Source organism: Telmatherina bonti (genome assembly GCF_933228915.1).
Source record: "Telmatherina bonti genome assembly, chromosome: 17".
Taxonomy (NCBI): Eukaryota; Metazoa; Chordata; class Actinopteri; order Atheriniformes; family Telmatherinidae; genus Telmatherina; species Telmatherina bonti.
Genome location: NC_136615.1, coordinates 21,582,181 through 21,598,374, shown reverse-complemented (window position 1 = coordinate 21,598,374; position 16,194 = coordinate 21,582,181). Strand labels below are relative to the sequence as shown.

The following is a 16,194-nucleotide window of genomic DNA, read 5'->3' as shown; positions in this document are numbered from 1 at the left end:
TGTGTGTATAAATGTGTATATGTGTGTGTGTGTGTGTATATATATATATGTGTGTGTGTATATATATATATATATATATAATATAATTATTTTTTTTAAATTGATTTAATTAATTACAGGGTTTGTCATTAATTATTTTCAATTAATTGCAATTAATAATTCAATTCATTTTTAATCGCATAATATAATTTGCCCCAAAAAGCATACATTTTTTTCATTTAATTTTATTTAAAGCGATTATTAAATCAAATAATAGTAAAAGAGATTAATATAATAAACTCAAACTCTATTATTGTTTGGATAAATGAATTTAACTTTGAAACGATAAAAAAGAAATAGAAAACATTCCTGGCCAAAACTGAACAGACCCAAAGTAAAAGTGTCATTTTAAAGTCTTTAACTAACAGCTGCAGCTCCAGTTTTTTCTCTCATTAAGAGTCTACAACATGTTACAGTAATTTTCACTTTTTAAATGTTTCTATCCACATTCTTCATTAATAGACATTAATATCTGACAGTAAACCAGGACTAATTAACCAGCGTGGACTTCAGTCTGATCGTGCAGCAGAGAGGATCACCTCCTGCTCTGACAGCAGTGTGGAGCTGCATGACGACCGAGCTACGTGTGTTCTTTAGGAGAAGGGGGAAAGAAAGTTTTATTTATCTTTTATTATATTTACAAGTTGGCGTGACAGTAAAAGATGGAAGATGTCATTTTCTTACAAAACCAGCTTAGCTTTTCTTTCTCTTATCTCGATTTTTTTTTTGTATTTCTCTTTGTCTTCTCCTTTGTACAATCCCACCCCCACTTCTCAATCCCTGCAGGCAAATCCATAGTATTGATTACTAACATTTTAGCAGGCCACCCAACCATCCTCTGTTCTCTCTTCATACAAGGAGAAGATAAACCACACCTTATGGACACAGAAAGGAATTTGTAGATATTGGCAAACAAGATGAATTCAAAAGATGATTTCAGTGGAAAGAAAATAGAAAGGCGCCGTTATTCATCATGAAAACTGCCGGCCAAAGTGAAAACCATTGGAGAATATGATTCATCATCTAAATTATCTTTGAATTTGTGCAGTCTGTCCAGTTGCAGCTGGATAATTGTTGCTACAAAGCACCTTTAAATCTTCTCTGATTTGTTCTGCTTTTCCTGAGAAAAATCTCCATCTATTCCCGCTGCAGTCCTGGACAATAAAGCCATAGACTCCAACCAGCCAATGAACGCCCTGATGCGCTTGAACCAGATCCGGCCGGGGCTGCAGTATCGCCTGCTGTCCCAGTCGGGGCCGGTTCACGCTCCGGTCTTCACCATGTCTGTAGACCTGGATGGAACCATTTATGAAGCATCTGGATCCTCCAAGAAGACTGCCAAGCTTCATGTTGCCGTCAAGGTAAGGAGGCCAGTGGAAAAACAAGAAAGTGAAGCAAATCCAATTTATTTCCACCTAACAGAAGAATATTGACTTACTACACAGTCTGCTATCAGCTTTAATTTAGTCTTTTAATTATTATCACTAAGGTTTAAATTTGGAATTTGCATAAATGACGAGATCCTTCATACTTGGACAAATGAAATCTTGGACAGACTCGGCACACCTTTCTTGGAATGGAAATTGTCCACACTCTGCAGTAGTCTTTTATTCACTGTTGTTCCAGATTACATAGACAACCTGCTGGGTTGTGGCTCTTGTAGGACCGGAATAAGTGACCCTGGCATAAAGCGACTGCTTGTTCGACTGGTGTGCCTACTATAACAAAGTGTGTCTGTTTCGGAGGGATCTGGTTGCAGAAAATGAGCATTGGTAATTCAGGTGTGACTATTAAGCATTTAATGATATTTCATGCAGTTGTTTGTAAATCTCAACTTCCAGAAGCTGCATTGGAAGCTTTAAAAATATCTTGAGATGTTTTCTAGCTCTCTCTTTCTCTTCTCGGGTCTGTGCATTGACAGATTTATCCCTGAGGTCTGAGAGGGATTATCTTAACTGCAACGTTTGGTTGTTACTTTGACCTGCGACTAAGATGTCCGTTGACTTCACTTACATTATTATAGACTAAACAACTCAACACGGATTAAACTGGTTTTAATGTGTCCTTCAGATTTGTGTGATGATTAAAGAAATATTCTGTCAAATGGGAACTTTTAATCTGAAAATATTCAATCTAAACTACACATAACACAGAAGATGCAAATGGTTAACACATTTTATTTTCTATACATTTATATCTTGTTTGGATATCTGAGGAATATTCTGAACAGCAGCTGCTGCCAAACCTGTGTTTGTCTGTGTAATTGATTCCATGCTTGTGTTTTGGTGTTGGTGTGGAATGATGAAAGGTGGGCAAATCCATGTAATCCCAAAGTGGTTGTGAACAAAGAGGCTGTCCAGTCAACAGAGCTGGGATAATCTGTTACCCGCTCTATTCCCATAAAAGGCTCTTTCTCCCAGACTCTGCCTGTTTTCTATTCTTCTTCTTGCTTTCTTTCTCTTGACCGTTCACCTTTTCACCTCTCTTTCCCTCTCACACACTCCCTCACCAGAGTGACGGGTTAAGCACCTGTTTGGGTCAGAAGCTTGTCATTCGGCTTCGCTTCGCTAACTGGATATTTTTTCCAAGCAACAGCAACTTAATATGTGACTCCATATAGCCTGTGAATTGTGATCCTCTGTTTTAATATGGAGTGAATTATTACAGATTGTGCCACTTAAATACAGTTCAGTGTTTCTGCTCACTCTTTAATGTAAATATAAAATTTTATCAATATTTTATATCTATGCCATATGACGCCGTCTTTTACACCTCATCCTGTACTTCCCTCTGAAGGTCCTTCAGGCAATGGGTTACCCAACAGGCTTCGACTCAGATCTGGACCCCATGAGCTCAGATGAGAAGTCAGACGGTGAAGGGAAAAGTGAGACGTCCTCACACTCTAGCAATAACCCAACACACTCCTCAGACGGTTCCAACACGCTGGAGGTGAGGAAAGAGAAACGTGGGCATCGTCATATTTCCTGTCCTTTTTGATAACACAGTTTTTAAATGTCAGCATGCTTTTGCTAAAAAAAAAACCCAAAAAAAACAAAGAAACATTTTACCAGTGCAGGATGTTCATTAAAACTGGTCAGATGTTATCAGTGAGTTGGGCTATTTGACAGCATGAAAAATACTTTGAATAAAGGCTTTTTTTAAATCATTACATTAAAAAAAAAAAACAAAAAAAAAAACAAACTTAAAAGCAAAATTGCTCAATAAGCAAATGAGAATCTTTTTTACTTTGAATTATGTCAAAGTGTCTTCTTTAGAAATGATTTAAATAATTTATTTGTATGAAATGAAGGTTTATTTCAACCCTTTGCAGCTTCGGAGCATTTAGTCTCATCTTGGCAAATGTTGTGGGCTCCTCACCGTCATGCTCCACTAATGCCACTCTAAGCCTTTGATGTTTTTGCATATCATGCTCCATCTCCCAGGTTTACTGTCATCTGCAGGCTTTCTAATAAAACTCTAAAGTCCATTTAAATGCATGAACTTTTCAATCCCCAGATGCGAACTCAGGGCCCCATACTGACAGCAAGCGGGAAGAATCCCGTGATGGAGCTAAACGAGAAGAGACGAGGCCTCAAATACGAGCTCATCTCTGAAAGCGGAGGCAGCCACGACAAACGCTTCGTCATGGAGGTGAGAGGATAATGTCCACGGGGGAAAAAAAGAAAGGCATTTTCTTCATATGTCTACTTGCACAGCTGTGCACTGAAGCCAGGGAGAGAACCCCACACACAGCGGCTGAAACACACAATCAGAAACAAGCTAGTCACCCAGCAGAGTCAATCAGTCCACCAGGTTCCTGAGGCAGGCCTGTTCTCTGTGGGGTGTGTTGTTTTCCAACACACCTGGCTGCTCCATCGCTTTGCTGATTGATTAGCAGGTCTGCTTGACAACGGGGCATCACTAAACAAGCTGTCCTGCTCGGAGAAGCTCACTGGCTGAGTCACCGATTACGGATAAACACGCGCTTTGGTGCAGCTCTACCGTGTGATTGTTAGATTTGACAGAAAGGTGAGTTAAAGAAGCAAAACCAGCAAGAGAAAAGGCTAGAACAATAACAGGAAGTTAGTTAGGGGGGAAATCACCAAATCTCCAACGTACAGAGGCTTCATTGTTGTAACTCTAATCAGAAAACACATTTTTAATCAATATCCATTATTCTGTGTGTTTGTGTTAGGTGGAGGTTGACGGGCAGAAGTTTCGTGGGACAGGCCCCAACAAAAAGGTAGCAAAAGCCAGCGCTGCTCTAGCAGCTCTGGAAAAACTCTTCTCTGGTCCCAACGCAGCTGCTAACAAGAAGAAGAAAATATTGCCTCAGGTGAAGAAACACACACTTACACCACACATGCCACACACTCTGAAAGCCCAACGAAGTGCCAAACCGACCTTTTTATTTAACTTCTGAGAGCCGAAGATGATTATATGAAAACAGGGCAAAGAAAACGTCCACTTTGTTCAACCATCGGTAATCAATAAGAATGTGTTTAATATGTTTTCACAAGTTTGGCAGATCAATGCTTTGCTATTAGCACCACTCTTCCACTTATTCTGTCGATAAGCAGCCGTGCTTAAATATTCATGCAGGGAGGACGTGTGCGACTGCTTCCTGTTGCCGTATCACAGTGTTATGGCATGACATGTAACACACATGTAATCTGCTGTGTTCAGACGAAAGGAGCTCTGGCTGCGGCAGCAGCAGCCTCAGCAGTAGCAGCACAGGTAGCCCGAGGAAGAGGAAGAGCCGCCCTCGCGAGAGGAGCCTTCGTCAGCGCAGCAGCACCTGGATATGTCACTCCAGGTAGATACATGATTGTTTTGTTTGTTTTCTCTGTGTAAACTACAGATACGTTACAGTGATAAAACATTTGGATGCATTTTAGCCTTAATATTAAAATCAGTCAGATTTAATGTTTTCTGATGGTCGATGGAGTTTTCAGTTTGTGTAAAATCCTGTTGTATCGTGTGGGGATTACTGCCCCTGATCTTTAACATCATGCTTTCTGCCGTCTCTGCTTTTTCTTTTAGCTTCCTTGGCTTTACTTGACATTTTTCCTCTGCTTTAGGCTGCTTGTTCGTTTGTCTGTGGGAAGTAAATAACAACTCTGTACCTACAGTCACATTAGAAATATCACAGCCTGTCACAACTAACCCACAGCAACCTGCAGAACAACAGGAAGTCGTCATCTTCATGTTGTTGACATGTTTGTTTCTGCATTTGACTAAATTTTCAGTAGATCCTGAATCTCCAGTCTAATTTTGCATGTTGTTTGTGTTCGTCTTGTTTACGAAGGAGTAAACACCCACTGCTGTCTGCTAGCTGTTTGCTAGGATTTACGACGGCCAAACTCTCATGCTGAATATGGTGAAAGGTGTTGCTTGGAATCAAACCAGTACTGGATTGAATTATACCGTGTAACCTCTTCCCCAACAGGCTTTGGGACACCGTATGGCTACAGCCCCGCTGCAGCAGCTGCTCCTGCTTATGGTACGTGCGATTTCTTCTTCTTCCCTCATCCTTTCACCCTCCTTTTCCATCTGTAACCTTTCTCCCTCCCTAACCATTCCTGCGTAGATTAATGAGTCTTCCAACATCCAACACAACTTTTCTGCTGCTTTTTTTTTTTTTCTTTTTTCATCTGTTTCCTCAAACTGAATCCTATTTTAAAATAATCTATTTGGGTTTGAATTTTGCCCTTTTTTTCTTTTTCTTTTTTTTTTAAAAATAAACATGTTGCTCATTTCTGGCCTTTTTTTCTTTCTTTTTTTAATCATCTAATCACTTATTTCTCAGTCTGCTTGCCGCTTTCACTCCCACATCCCTCATGTTTGGACCATCTTTCAGTCAGTAAATTATCACCGTCCTTCTCGAGCTCTGATTTAAACCCTCGCTAAAACTTGCACACATTTGCATTCCTCTGCACTCACACATGCATTTGATAAAAACGGAATAGAGCAGAAAGCTGCACAGGAGGATAACCACCTCTGACTCAATAAGCAGCCAGCTTGCTTGCTCTTCGAACTGGACGCAGCATCTTGGCCGCTGCAGCACAGCTCTTACCTGTTCCCGTCCTTGTCCGTGTCATCGTAAATGGGCGACTAGACACACGAATTAAATCATTTACAGGTTGAGATCTGTACTTGTCCTTGACCTTTAGCGGCATAGTCATTGGAGAAAAAACTCACCCCATCCATCTTGCTATCACACTCACACACGCACAAACACACACTGTTTAATTTACCTCAACAGACTCAGCCTTGTTTCGGGTGTGTACACATGTAGCATTCAGAGGCGTCTATGTACTTCCTACCGCCCCGGCTTTCAATGGGTCTTATGTGTTGGAGAAACTGGTCTGAGGCCCCCACGTAGGCATTTAGTACCCCTCTGAGAATCCTGCAGCGATGAATATGAAGTGCACCTCAGTTTCCATGTTTATGTGAGCTGGAAGCAGTTTTAGGTTTTTGGGTTTTTTTTAATGTAATTGTGACAGTTGAAGTAGTCCGCTTTCATGTGCCACATATTACACACAAAGCCACTGACAAAGTTTTCTTCATAACCGACCACGGAGTTACAAAGTAAATAAACAGGCGATTAAATGTCCTGCAGCTTGTACGGGGATGGCGCTGCATAAAACGTGCACCTCCGCCGTGTTGCTCATTGGTGCGTGTCAGATATCCCAGCTTGTATAGCTGAGCCGTTGCCTCCAAAGCATCAATAAGAAGTCAAGTTAGTTCATGCTGTGTGAAAGAGATAAGCATTGAGAGGTGGAATTACAGTCAGACGAAGGTTTACAATGAAATGATTCATCGTCGCAGTTTGTGACAATGCCGGCTGTTTGATCCCCGCTCAGGCCTCGCTCTGCTGGTTTCTGTTACCGCCAACACATAATCACATTTCAGACAAGTGGCAACCGTTGCAACATATATTTAACTGCTGTTGCTGTCAGAGTCAACCTGTTGTTCGTTGTATTTGCTGCTGCCGGAGTGTCGCTCTTAATGGTTTTTTACTGAATGTGAAAACACCAGAAAACCTTGCAAGATGCGCATAAATCTAGAAAAGGATGCAAGTCAGCCGGAGCTTTAATCAGACAAAACAAAGACGTGAAGAGTGATTAATATTCTTGCATATTTTGTTTCCTGCATTTTGACTGCTTGGCTTTGCTGCTTTGAATTTTCCCGAAGGCAACTGTGAGGAAATCCTCCTCCAGAGATCATGTAATCCTGCAGACTGAAACGACTTTGCAAAGACGAGTGTAACAGCTTCGACCTGTTTAACTTGCATGCGCTCTCTCTCCCTGAGCAACACGGGGTTATTCCAGTCTGTCTCAGTTCTAGCTTGGACTTGTTTCCAGCTCGCCTGACAGTTATCGCACCTTTTTTTTATTGATCAGCACGTTCCAGATTTCAGAAGTTAATTCTCAGAAGAAGTCTTGTTTTTTTTCCTTTCCTTTAACTCTCTCCCCCGTCTTCGGTTCATCTAACCACTAATGAGCGCTCTCACCTCGTGCGCATACATTCCTGCTTGTTCTCACACACTTCCACTCCCCCTCTGGGAGCCCTGCTTGTCTTGAGCGAGGTGTTTGTTGGACATACCAGTAGCTTAGTGTGTGCTACAGTAAGCAGAGAGACTCTTTTATTTCTCTTCTTTTTGTTGCCCAGGACTCATGCAGAGCTATGCTCTTCTCATGTCTCCCCTCTAGGTTTGCCCAAGAGAATGCTTCTGTTGCCTGTCATGAAAGTGCCCGCCTACCCCGTCCCCCACTACCACTTCTTTTAGGGCAGGAAACACACACATACCAAACACATCCAGCCTTTATTTCTTTTCTAAGAAGGGCCATTCAGTTTGTTTTTGTTTTTTGTTTTTGTTTTGTTTTTTCTACATAATGAATGATGGGGAAGTGATTAAGGGCTTGAGCTAAATATTTTTTTTTTTTGCTTTTGCTTTTTGTTCGTTTTAAAGAAAAACTTTTATGAATATAAAAACTGCAGGTCTAAGTTCTTAAGTGTAAGAAACTTGAAGAATTTGTACTGTGAATTGTTACCTCAGTCTTTGAGTCTAAATTATACACATCAGCTTTTTGCTATTTTGTTCATTCTTTGCTAAGAAGAGAATTGTCCTTTGCAACATGACACACAACACATATTCTGTGTATAAAGTGAGAATGTGAGCCGTGTGGAGGATGTATAGGAATAAATCTATAATGCTGAAAATGAAATAAAGTCTATCTCCTATTAAAGCTGGACGGAGCCTGTTGTTTATCTGATTTAAAGGCTTTCAGCTGATAGAAAACGATGCAGAGGCACCTACTGCTTTGATTTGTACTCTTCAGTACAGTTTTTTTTTTTTTACGAGATTCAGTCCTTTAAAACGCATCACACACACACATACACCACACTTTCAGTTCACCTTCCCTGCACCCTTAGCAGCTCTCAGAGCATCCTTCTGACCTGCAGCTTGTACAGTACACGTCCAGAGGAAAACAAATAGTTTAAAAAGTTTTTGCGACATCCTCCATGTTGCATTAAAACGCAGGAACTGACTCCTGTACAGAATGTTTAGACGGGTTAAAATCTTTGCCTTAGTGACGTTCATGTTCTCAGAAAATCAAAAACAGGAAAAAGTGTCTCTCTGTGTTTTTGTCCTCATTTTTTAAAATCATTTCAGTATCATTGCTGTATTTGTTGTGTTTGCACATGCTTTTTATTGATTTGTTTATTTATTTATTGTTATTTTGTACACGATCCATATCAGACACAGAAACCTGGGCTGAAAAATAGTCCTCGTGACGAATGCGGGTAATGACCGATTACTGTCGGTAAAGTTAACTTCACCTGGCTAAAGAAGAGTAAAGATGACACTCAGCAGACCAGTCAAAGGTCAGGGCATGTCAAGACCCAGTTATGTAGGCCCTTCACCACACCTCGGTCATCCTGCAAGCGATCGATAACCCCTCTGAGGACGTCTCCATGGTTACGGCTATGAGGCGCAGCCATTGGATAAGAGGACCAATGGTTGGTTGATTTATTCAACACTTAAAGTTATATTTTTCTTCATCAGTTTCACTTCAATCTCACACGATTGAAGGTGTGTGTTTTCCCCCTGTGTGTGTGCGGTTCCTTCTTTTTAGTAAAACTATTGTTTTCTGTATGGTTTGCTTTTTGCTTTTTGGTTGTTTTTTTTGTTTGTTTGTGTGTTTGTTTTTTTTATTATTTTGCAATGCTGACACCAAGTCTTTTTTTTTTTTTTTTTTTTTTTTTACCTGTTTGCAAATTTGTGGCTAAAATCCAAAGTCTGCTTTAATATATGAGTGAATATTAAGTCTTTCAGCTCCGTGTGCCTCCAGAAATTAATAGCTTGAAAGTTTTAATAGTTTGACATTTAAAGAACTGAATATCTGGGACTTTGAGCTGATTAGCTCAACTAAGCATAAAATCTGCAAGTTGGGGGAACTGGCTAAACCAGAGATCCATTAATGTCGAGATTTTAATTATTGAACTAAGATACTTAGACTCGTACTGCATAGCAGACCCTTAAACACTTCGCTCCACATTTCCGGTCATGCCTCACAAGCAGCTATTAGTTTAAACCTCCAAGCTAAATATCTTCCTGCATCTTTCCACCCCAAGTTGAAATTAGTTAACATAAAACAAAACTATATAATAGGCATGTTTATGTCATCAGAGCTGTTTTTATCACCGTCCAGACAGGCAGCATAGAACCTAAACATCAGGTTTCCTGGTTCGGCGACGGCAGCATCTTCATGGATTCAATCAGCTTCAAAAATAGGCTTTTCTTCTTGTGCAGAAACTTTATTCATTTGTTCGTTACCAGCTGAAGCAATTTATTCTAGCTGTTTGAATTTAATGCTTTGATTTGGGGAGTATTAATCAGGGCGGTTGCATCATTGCAGTGGAAGTGGAGTGAAGAAGATCCCTCCCATCTCTTGCTTTTCTATGCAGTAAACCAGAGCTCTAGATGGGAGCGAACATGTTTTCTACCAAAGTTAAAATAGCTTTTTGCAATTCCAAAGCATAATAATCTGGATTCCCATCACAGCTCAGTTCTACCGCAGCCAAAAGAGCCAGTGTGCTTTGCACGTGGTCGTAGTTTGATTCTGCTGCCTCTGGACAGAACCAGGTGAGCCGTTTCCCCTCATCTGCAGACTTTTGGCTAAACCAGGACGGCTGCGGCCTCGTCTTTCTATCGATTCGTTTCTGTTTAATTTTTCATTCACGACATAAAAGGTAATGTTGCTTTGATGTAATGTGTTCGCTGGGGTGCAACTAGACTCGTAGTGAATTTGTAAAAAAATCCAAATAAAAAGCACTAATCACTGCTTCTGTCTTTCTCTCTGCTTTTCATCGCTGCAGGTGGTCTGTTTATTGACAATCCTTTCTACCAGCCACGCACCATCGCTCCGTTTATCATCCATCTGGGTCCCCAGGATCTCTTCTCTGACTTCTAGAAGCAGTGACTTGTCGGATATACTCTTTGCATTTTACTTGTCTGTACACAAAGGGCACCTGGCTGCACACCTGTTTTGTTTTTTATTTTTTTGTTGTTGTTTTTTTTTCCCCGTCTGCCCCAGTGGGCCGCCTCTGTCCCTGCTGATGGATTTATTTCCACAATCAGAGCAGTTTCAGTTTGATTAGCCCTCTGACCTGCTGACTGAGAAAGCACAGAGCTCCTCTCTCTGCTTCCTCCTCTCTCCACCCAGATTATCTTCTCAGAGGAGAGCAACTTTACTCAAAGCAATACTCGGATTTTACGAGAAACGCTCAGCCGTGACTGTACAAGAACGGACTGGACTTTGGTCTTTCTTATAGCAATACACCTGAACTCGTCTCTTTGAGCTTACCTACTTGAGAAGATGTGAATGTCCGACGGAGTTTTACTCGACACAGCATTGCAATAGCTGATTTTGATTGTATATTCAATGTATGTGTGTGTGTACGTGTGGCTATAACATGACTATATACACATAAGTACGGTGTATTTCTATAACAACGTGTTGACAATAATATTAATATACAATGATGTATTTATGTAAATACTCTATAAAGTATAATTATTGTTGTTATAAATTATTTTAGAATTATAAAGTGTAATGTAACTGTAACATCACAGTATAGCTTTCTTCCAATTTTATATACACTGAGCAAGTGGAGCTAGTTCTAGAGGATGCAATATTATATTTGGTATTAACCTGTGCTAGTAGAATATTAATGCTTCCTACTTTCCTTCCTTCCTCCTTTCCTCTGTCTTTGATGTCTTTCTGAGCCTTTCTGAGCACACAGTCTGCAGCCGGAGCTCCGTTTTCCACGGCCCAGAGCGGACGTGCTCACTGCTCAATGCATTCGTAACCTAATCACACTTTTCTCCTGTCAGAAAGCACATTTTCTATAGTCTCACTGCTGGCAGGGAATACTGTTGTTTCAAATGCTGTGTGTGTGTGTGTATAGTACATGTTTGCTCTTATGGACGCACTCCTCCCTCCACTGTTAACAACTATCAACACACAAAACAGTCATCAGCTCCATCCTCGCCCGCCTTATAGGGTCCAAAAGCACAGCTCCCCTGGTACTCCTTCCTGCACACACACACACGTTTCAGTCTCCTTCTCTATGGCTTTTCAACACTGTCTGGCAGTGACGATGCTGTTGGTGGGGGGAAAAAAAAAAGGGTTTTACCATGTATATAGCACAAACTACTGGCAGAGTAACACGACTTGTGAAAGCTTGCTACAAGCAAAGGACTTGGATTGGAGAGTTTTAGCATGCAGCGATGTGTTTCTAGACAATATTCAGTCCAATCCCAGCTCTTTACTTTGGTCTCATGTTGCCTTACAAAACATAGGATTGCAATTCTCCGTGTGGTGTTCAGTAGTCAGCATCAGCATCAGGAGTGATGTACAGAGAAGCTGCATCCAAGGCCAAACCACAAAACTTATTATTAGTGGAATGTATTCTGGTGTCTGAATAATTACTCATAGTTCACTGTGTGGTGGGACTTTTTACCAGTTTAAACCTGCCGTAGCACATATTGAACTTGCATATGTATGTAGTGATTAAATTGATAACATATTCCAATAAAATCTGAGGTGCATCCAATCGGTTTGCATCAGCAGCGTAGATGTAGACACCCCCGCAGCGTCATGTTTACCTTCTTCTGGGAGCTTTTTATCATTGTTTATCATTTGAAACCTTTACTAGAGGTGAAACATCAGTCTTTGCAGGCAAAAATTAAATTGGGAATGTGCATTATAGGGCTTTGATTCTCCTCACATTCACCTTGATCTGGGCGCTGGTTTGATCTACGGAGCTTTGATTTGACGGGAATGACACCTGAGAAAGAGGTGATAGACACACAAAGCCTTCAAAGTCAGTTTTCTAGACAATAAGCTAGAGTTTGTGACACCGAGGAGCTGATGAAAAGACCTTTGCAGGTTTAGTGGAGATGGAATGATAAAATTCTTGCATCAAGCTGTAATGGAGAGACGAGGGTTAAAAGGAAGGATGCTGTGCTCCTCCTGCACGGCTAATCTGTGCAGAAGGCCGGTCATTGCATCTTCTAGCATTCATAGTACTGCTTTCAGAGTTGAGCTTTTCAAGAGACTTTTTTTTCTTCTTTCCTTTTGCATTGCAGGACTGTTTCCTGCACAGTAACTCAAGCTGTTCATTTTGGTTTCCCCCCAAATAACAGAGCACCAGCGGAGTGGTGGTGCTCGTCTCTGCGTCTGGACCAGAGTGTGTCGCTGCTTTAAGCCTTCATTCCTGTGTGGAATTCACATGCAGGTGAATAACTTGGCGCTCCACCGTGTCAAAACAGACTTTTTCCCTTTTTTTTTTTTCCCTCCCAACCCAGCCTCCACTCTCTGCCCTCTGTTCTCTCAGTCCAGATGGCCCACATTAATAAGGCAGACAGTCATACCTCAGTGAGCAACCTTTTCATTTCCCTTCAGACTGAACAGACACGAAGGAGGAGTCACCCCGACTGCTGACCCTGTCCTCTTGGTGTGTTGGCCGTACAACCGCGTGCAGAGGACGGGTGGCGGAGCGGGAGTGCAGATAAACACAGTCGTTCTAAAACTGGCACAGGCTGTCTGATGGGAATGTGCAGGACGTGGCTCATCCACAGTCGGAGACAGTGTTAATTTACTGGGAGTTGTCTCCTGGTTAGGCACAAGTCCCAAGTGTCTTACTTGTTAGAGCTTGTAGTGATATGCGAGGATAAAAGAAAATAACTTTGGGTTACTGATTAAAACCCTTTTTTTTTTATTATTATTATTATTAATCAGTCAATTTGATGGGAAATTAAAAAGGACATCTGTTTCAAAGTAAATGTGCAGTAATATTTTAGAAAAACCATGAAAAGCAGGGCAGGTTTTAAACGCTGCATCCTCTGTCAAAGCCACTGCCCTACTTTGTGGATATGTACCAACATTTACCCACAATCCACCTCTGCAACATTTCATGACACTAGGATTAGGGATTTTTGTGCAGAAGCGGTCATCAGTTAATAAGTTAAAGGTAGACTGAGGAGTGGGCTCACTTGTCTTATCAGTAAGATAATACTCCACCTGAAAACAGCATCATGGGGCCATGTAGGCCATGAATGTAGGCCACACAGACAGAAATATATGTGATGTAGTCGTGGCCCCATTTAAAGATGTTGTTCCCTGAACATTCACAGTGTCTACACACACCTGACACTTTTCCCAAACAACACCTCTCGGCTTGCATTCAGCAAAACAAAAACTACACCTGTAAATCCAAAAAGCACAAAATGCGCACGAGCAACACACCCACGCATTGTACTCAGGTACACACACACGGGTATGCAAATGGACCCCACACTCACAAACAAGCACACTGATCATCACATGTAGATGTGTTTGCGTTGAACGGCGAAGCACACTGGAACAAATGGACGCTCTTTGTGAGTCACAAGCTGTCGGACTTTTTGTTATTTGAGAATTTTTGCCCCGTTTAGCTGAGAAAACGCTCCCCCCACCCACTCCGTTTAACATGGTGGTGCTTTATAAGGGGTTGTCTGTAACACTCTACACCATGGATCTCAGCTGGGAGGAAAATCCTTTAGGCAACACACGCAGGACCTTTACATGATGCGATATGTTCAGTAGTTGATTTACTTTCTTCTGCGGGACGGGATTTAACCAGACGCCAAAATACTCGTACAGCTTTGTTGCAGAGTTGAGAAACCATAGAGGATGGGATCTGATCACCAATGTCTACACAGCTGTTGGAGTAGATGTTTTGATTACACTCCTGTCTCTGCATGAAAACAGTTGCTTTTTTCTATGAACACACACACACACATAAAGCTGAAGGTTAGGTGTTCAATATGTCTGGAGGGAGAATAGCTGAAGAAACACCCGGAAAGCTCATCCACATGTCGCCCTGAGCTCTGCAGAGCAGCAGAAATAGATCCCAGCTCACGTTTCGGCCGACGTAGCGAAGTTTACCAGACTAACTGCTGAACGCATCGTTTTTACTGGGTGTGTGTGTGTGTGCATCTGTGACAGAGAGGGTGGAGGTGTTGCGGATGTGTCACACTCATGGGCACTTACATTTATACACACAATATAGCAGTCACATTGAGCATGTTGTTGCATTCTTGCTGGTCCTGATCCACTGGTTGTTGATGCCCTCCTGATGAATGATCGCAGCATTTTGGTTGGGAATGTACACTATTGCTATAGTGATTGTCGAGTAGAATGTATTTACTCATAGAGTAAACTTGCTTTTTTTTTTTTTTGTAGAGAAGCATATATACAGAATATATATGGCTAAATACATATATACACCTATATATCTTTTGAACTGCCTGTGTGTGAGGGTTATTTAGGGCGCATCTACTTTAACAAGATTTTTATTTGTCCCCCCCTTTTGTTTTTTTTATTTTCATTAATGCTGTTTTGACAAAAGTAGTCTCTTCTGAGTGTTTTGTTTTTCCTGTAAATATCTTTCTTTTTATTTAAGACAAAAAAGGGGATTAAAAGAAACTGTTTTACGATGCTGCCTATGAATTTATGACGTGATATCTGTCCGCAGAGTCCATTAAATAATCAAAGTTGTAAACTGTTATAAGGTTGTGCTTAACAGAGGCCGCTGACGGTGAATGATGAGGGTCGCTGGAAGTCGCTGTGTTGATTGTTTGACGGGTAGCAGCATTCACTGCGGTGACGATCTGTGGTCGTCACTGAACACGACTTATGCTTGATGAACTGGAAATAAACCTGAGAGTGCAAAATAATCCAGATGGTTTTTAATTCTCTCTGAAATTCTGAAAGATGTGTGCAAGTGAAGGTATGGTGGTCAGAAATATATTGCTGAAAATTTGCTTATATTTAGAAAGTTTTTGTGGATTTAGACAAATTATGACTAGCATCAAGAAAGTAGATTTGATCATAATATTTACTTATCAAAAACTAATTTCAAAAACTACCCAGGAAGCCTGAACTGATGTAGAAAAGTAAAGAACAAGGGTTTAGTTAAACAAACTAGCACCTCTTTCTAACTCAAACCATTTAAATTTGGTACTGAAACCTGAAAAAATGAAAGTTTTCAAGTGAAAAGAAATGATCTACTGTGTGCACTTATTTGCATCAAAAGTCCTTTTCAAGACTTTCAGACTTGTGGAAGTAAATTAAAACATTACCATTTAGTCAGTGCGTTAAACCTCTCAGAATGCTGATGTCCAAGTGTGTCGAGAATAAAAACTCATTAAAATTAAATGTTAATTCTTAAAGGAAAATAAGTTGATAAAATTTTGGAAATGTACATGCAGCGAGTGGGGTTGAAATCTCCAGAGATCCCTAACTTGGCAACAATGGACCTAAAATGACGTGTTGCATCAGCAGTTAACAGACGTGAACTCTTGGTAGATCATGTAAACAGATCGCTGTGCTGAGAAGCTTCTTCTCAGGATTACAGCAGCTGTCATCTACAAACACTCCAATTTCCTCGACTCCTCAAGTTGTGTTGGTGTATTTAATATTCCTGTATTGCTTCCTTTCTATCGCTCCGTCTGGACGTTGTGCAGATGAAGAAACAAAAACTATATAAACTTCCTCCTCCCTTCTTTCCATTTAGCTGCTGGGACATCTCCTCCAAAAC

The 16,194-nt window shown here is 40.9% G+C and overlaps 1 protein-coding gene across 6 annotated transcripts in view; it reads left to right on the top strand.

Moving 5' to 3' along the window:
* Positions 1–15,300, top strand: part of strbp (spermatid perinuclear RNA binding protein) — a 79,872-nt gene extending 64,572 nt beyond the window's left edge. For 5 of the 6 annotated variants that reach the window (XM_079256488.1, XM_079256489.1, XM_079256485.1 and 2 more), the window contains 7 exons: positions 1,192–1,400; positions 2,836–2,988; positions 3,556–3,690; positions 4,235–4,375; positions 4,726–4,855; positions 5,489–5,542; positions 10,426–15,300. In XM_079256488.1, coding sequence (XP_079112614.1) covers positions 1,192–1,400; positions 2,836–2,988; positions 3,556–3,690; positions 4,235–4,375; positions 4,726–4,855; positions 5,489–5,542; positions 10,426–10,520 — 917 coding nt within the window. In that variant the 3' untranslated portion in view covers positions 10,521–15,300. Of the gene's footprint in view, positions 1–1,191; positions 1,401–2,835; positions 2,989–3,555; positions 3,691–4,234; positions 4,376–4,725; positions 4,856–5,488; positions 5,543–7,754; positions 8,283–10,425 lie in introns of those variants that run through there. The other variant, XM_079256490.1, reaches the window with a different exon arrangement.
* The last annotated feature ends 894 nt before the right edge of the window (positions 15,301–16,194 follow it).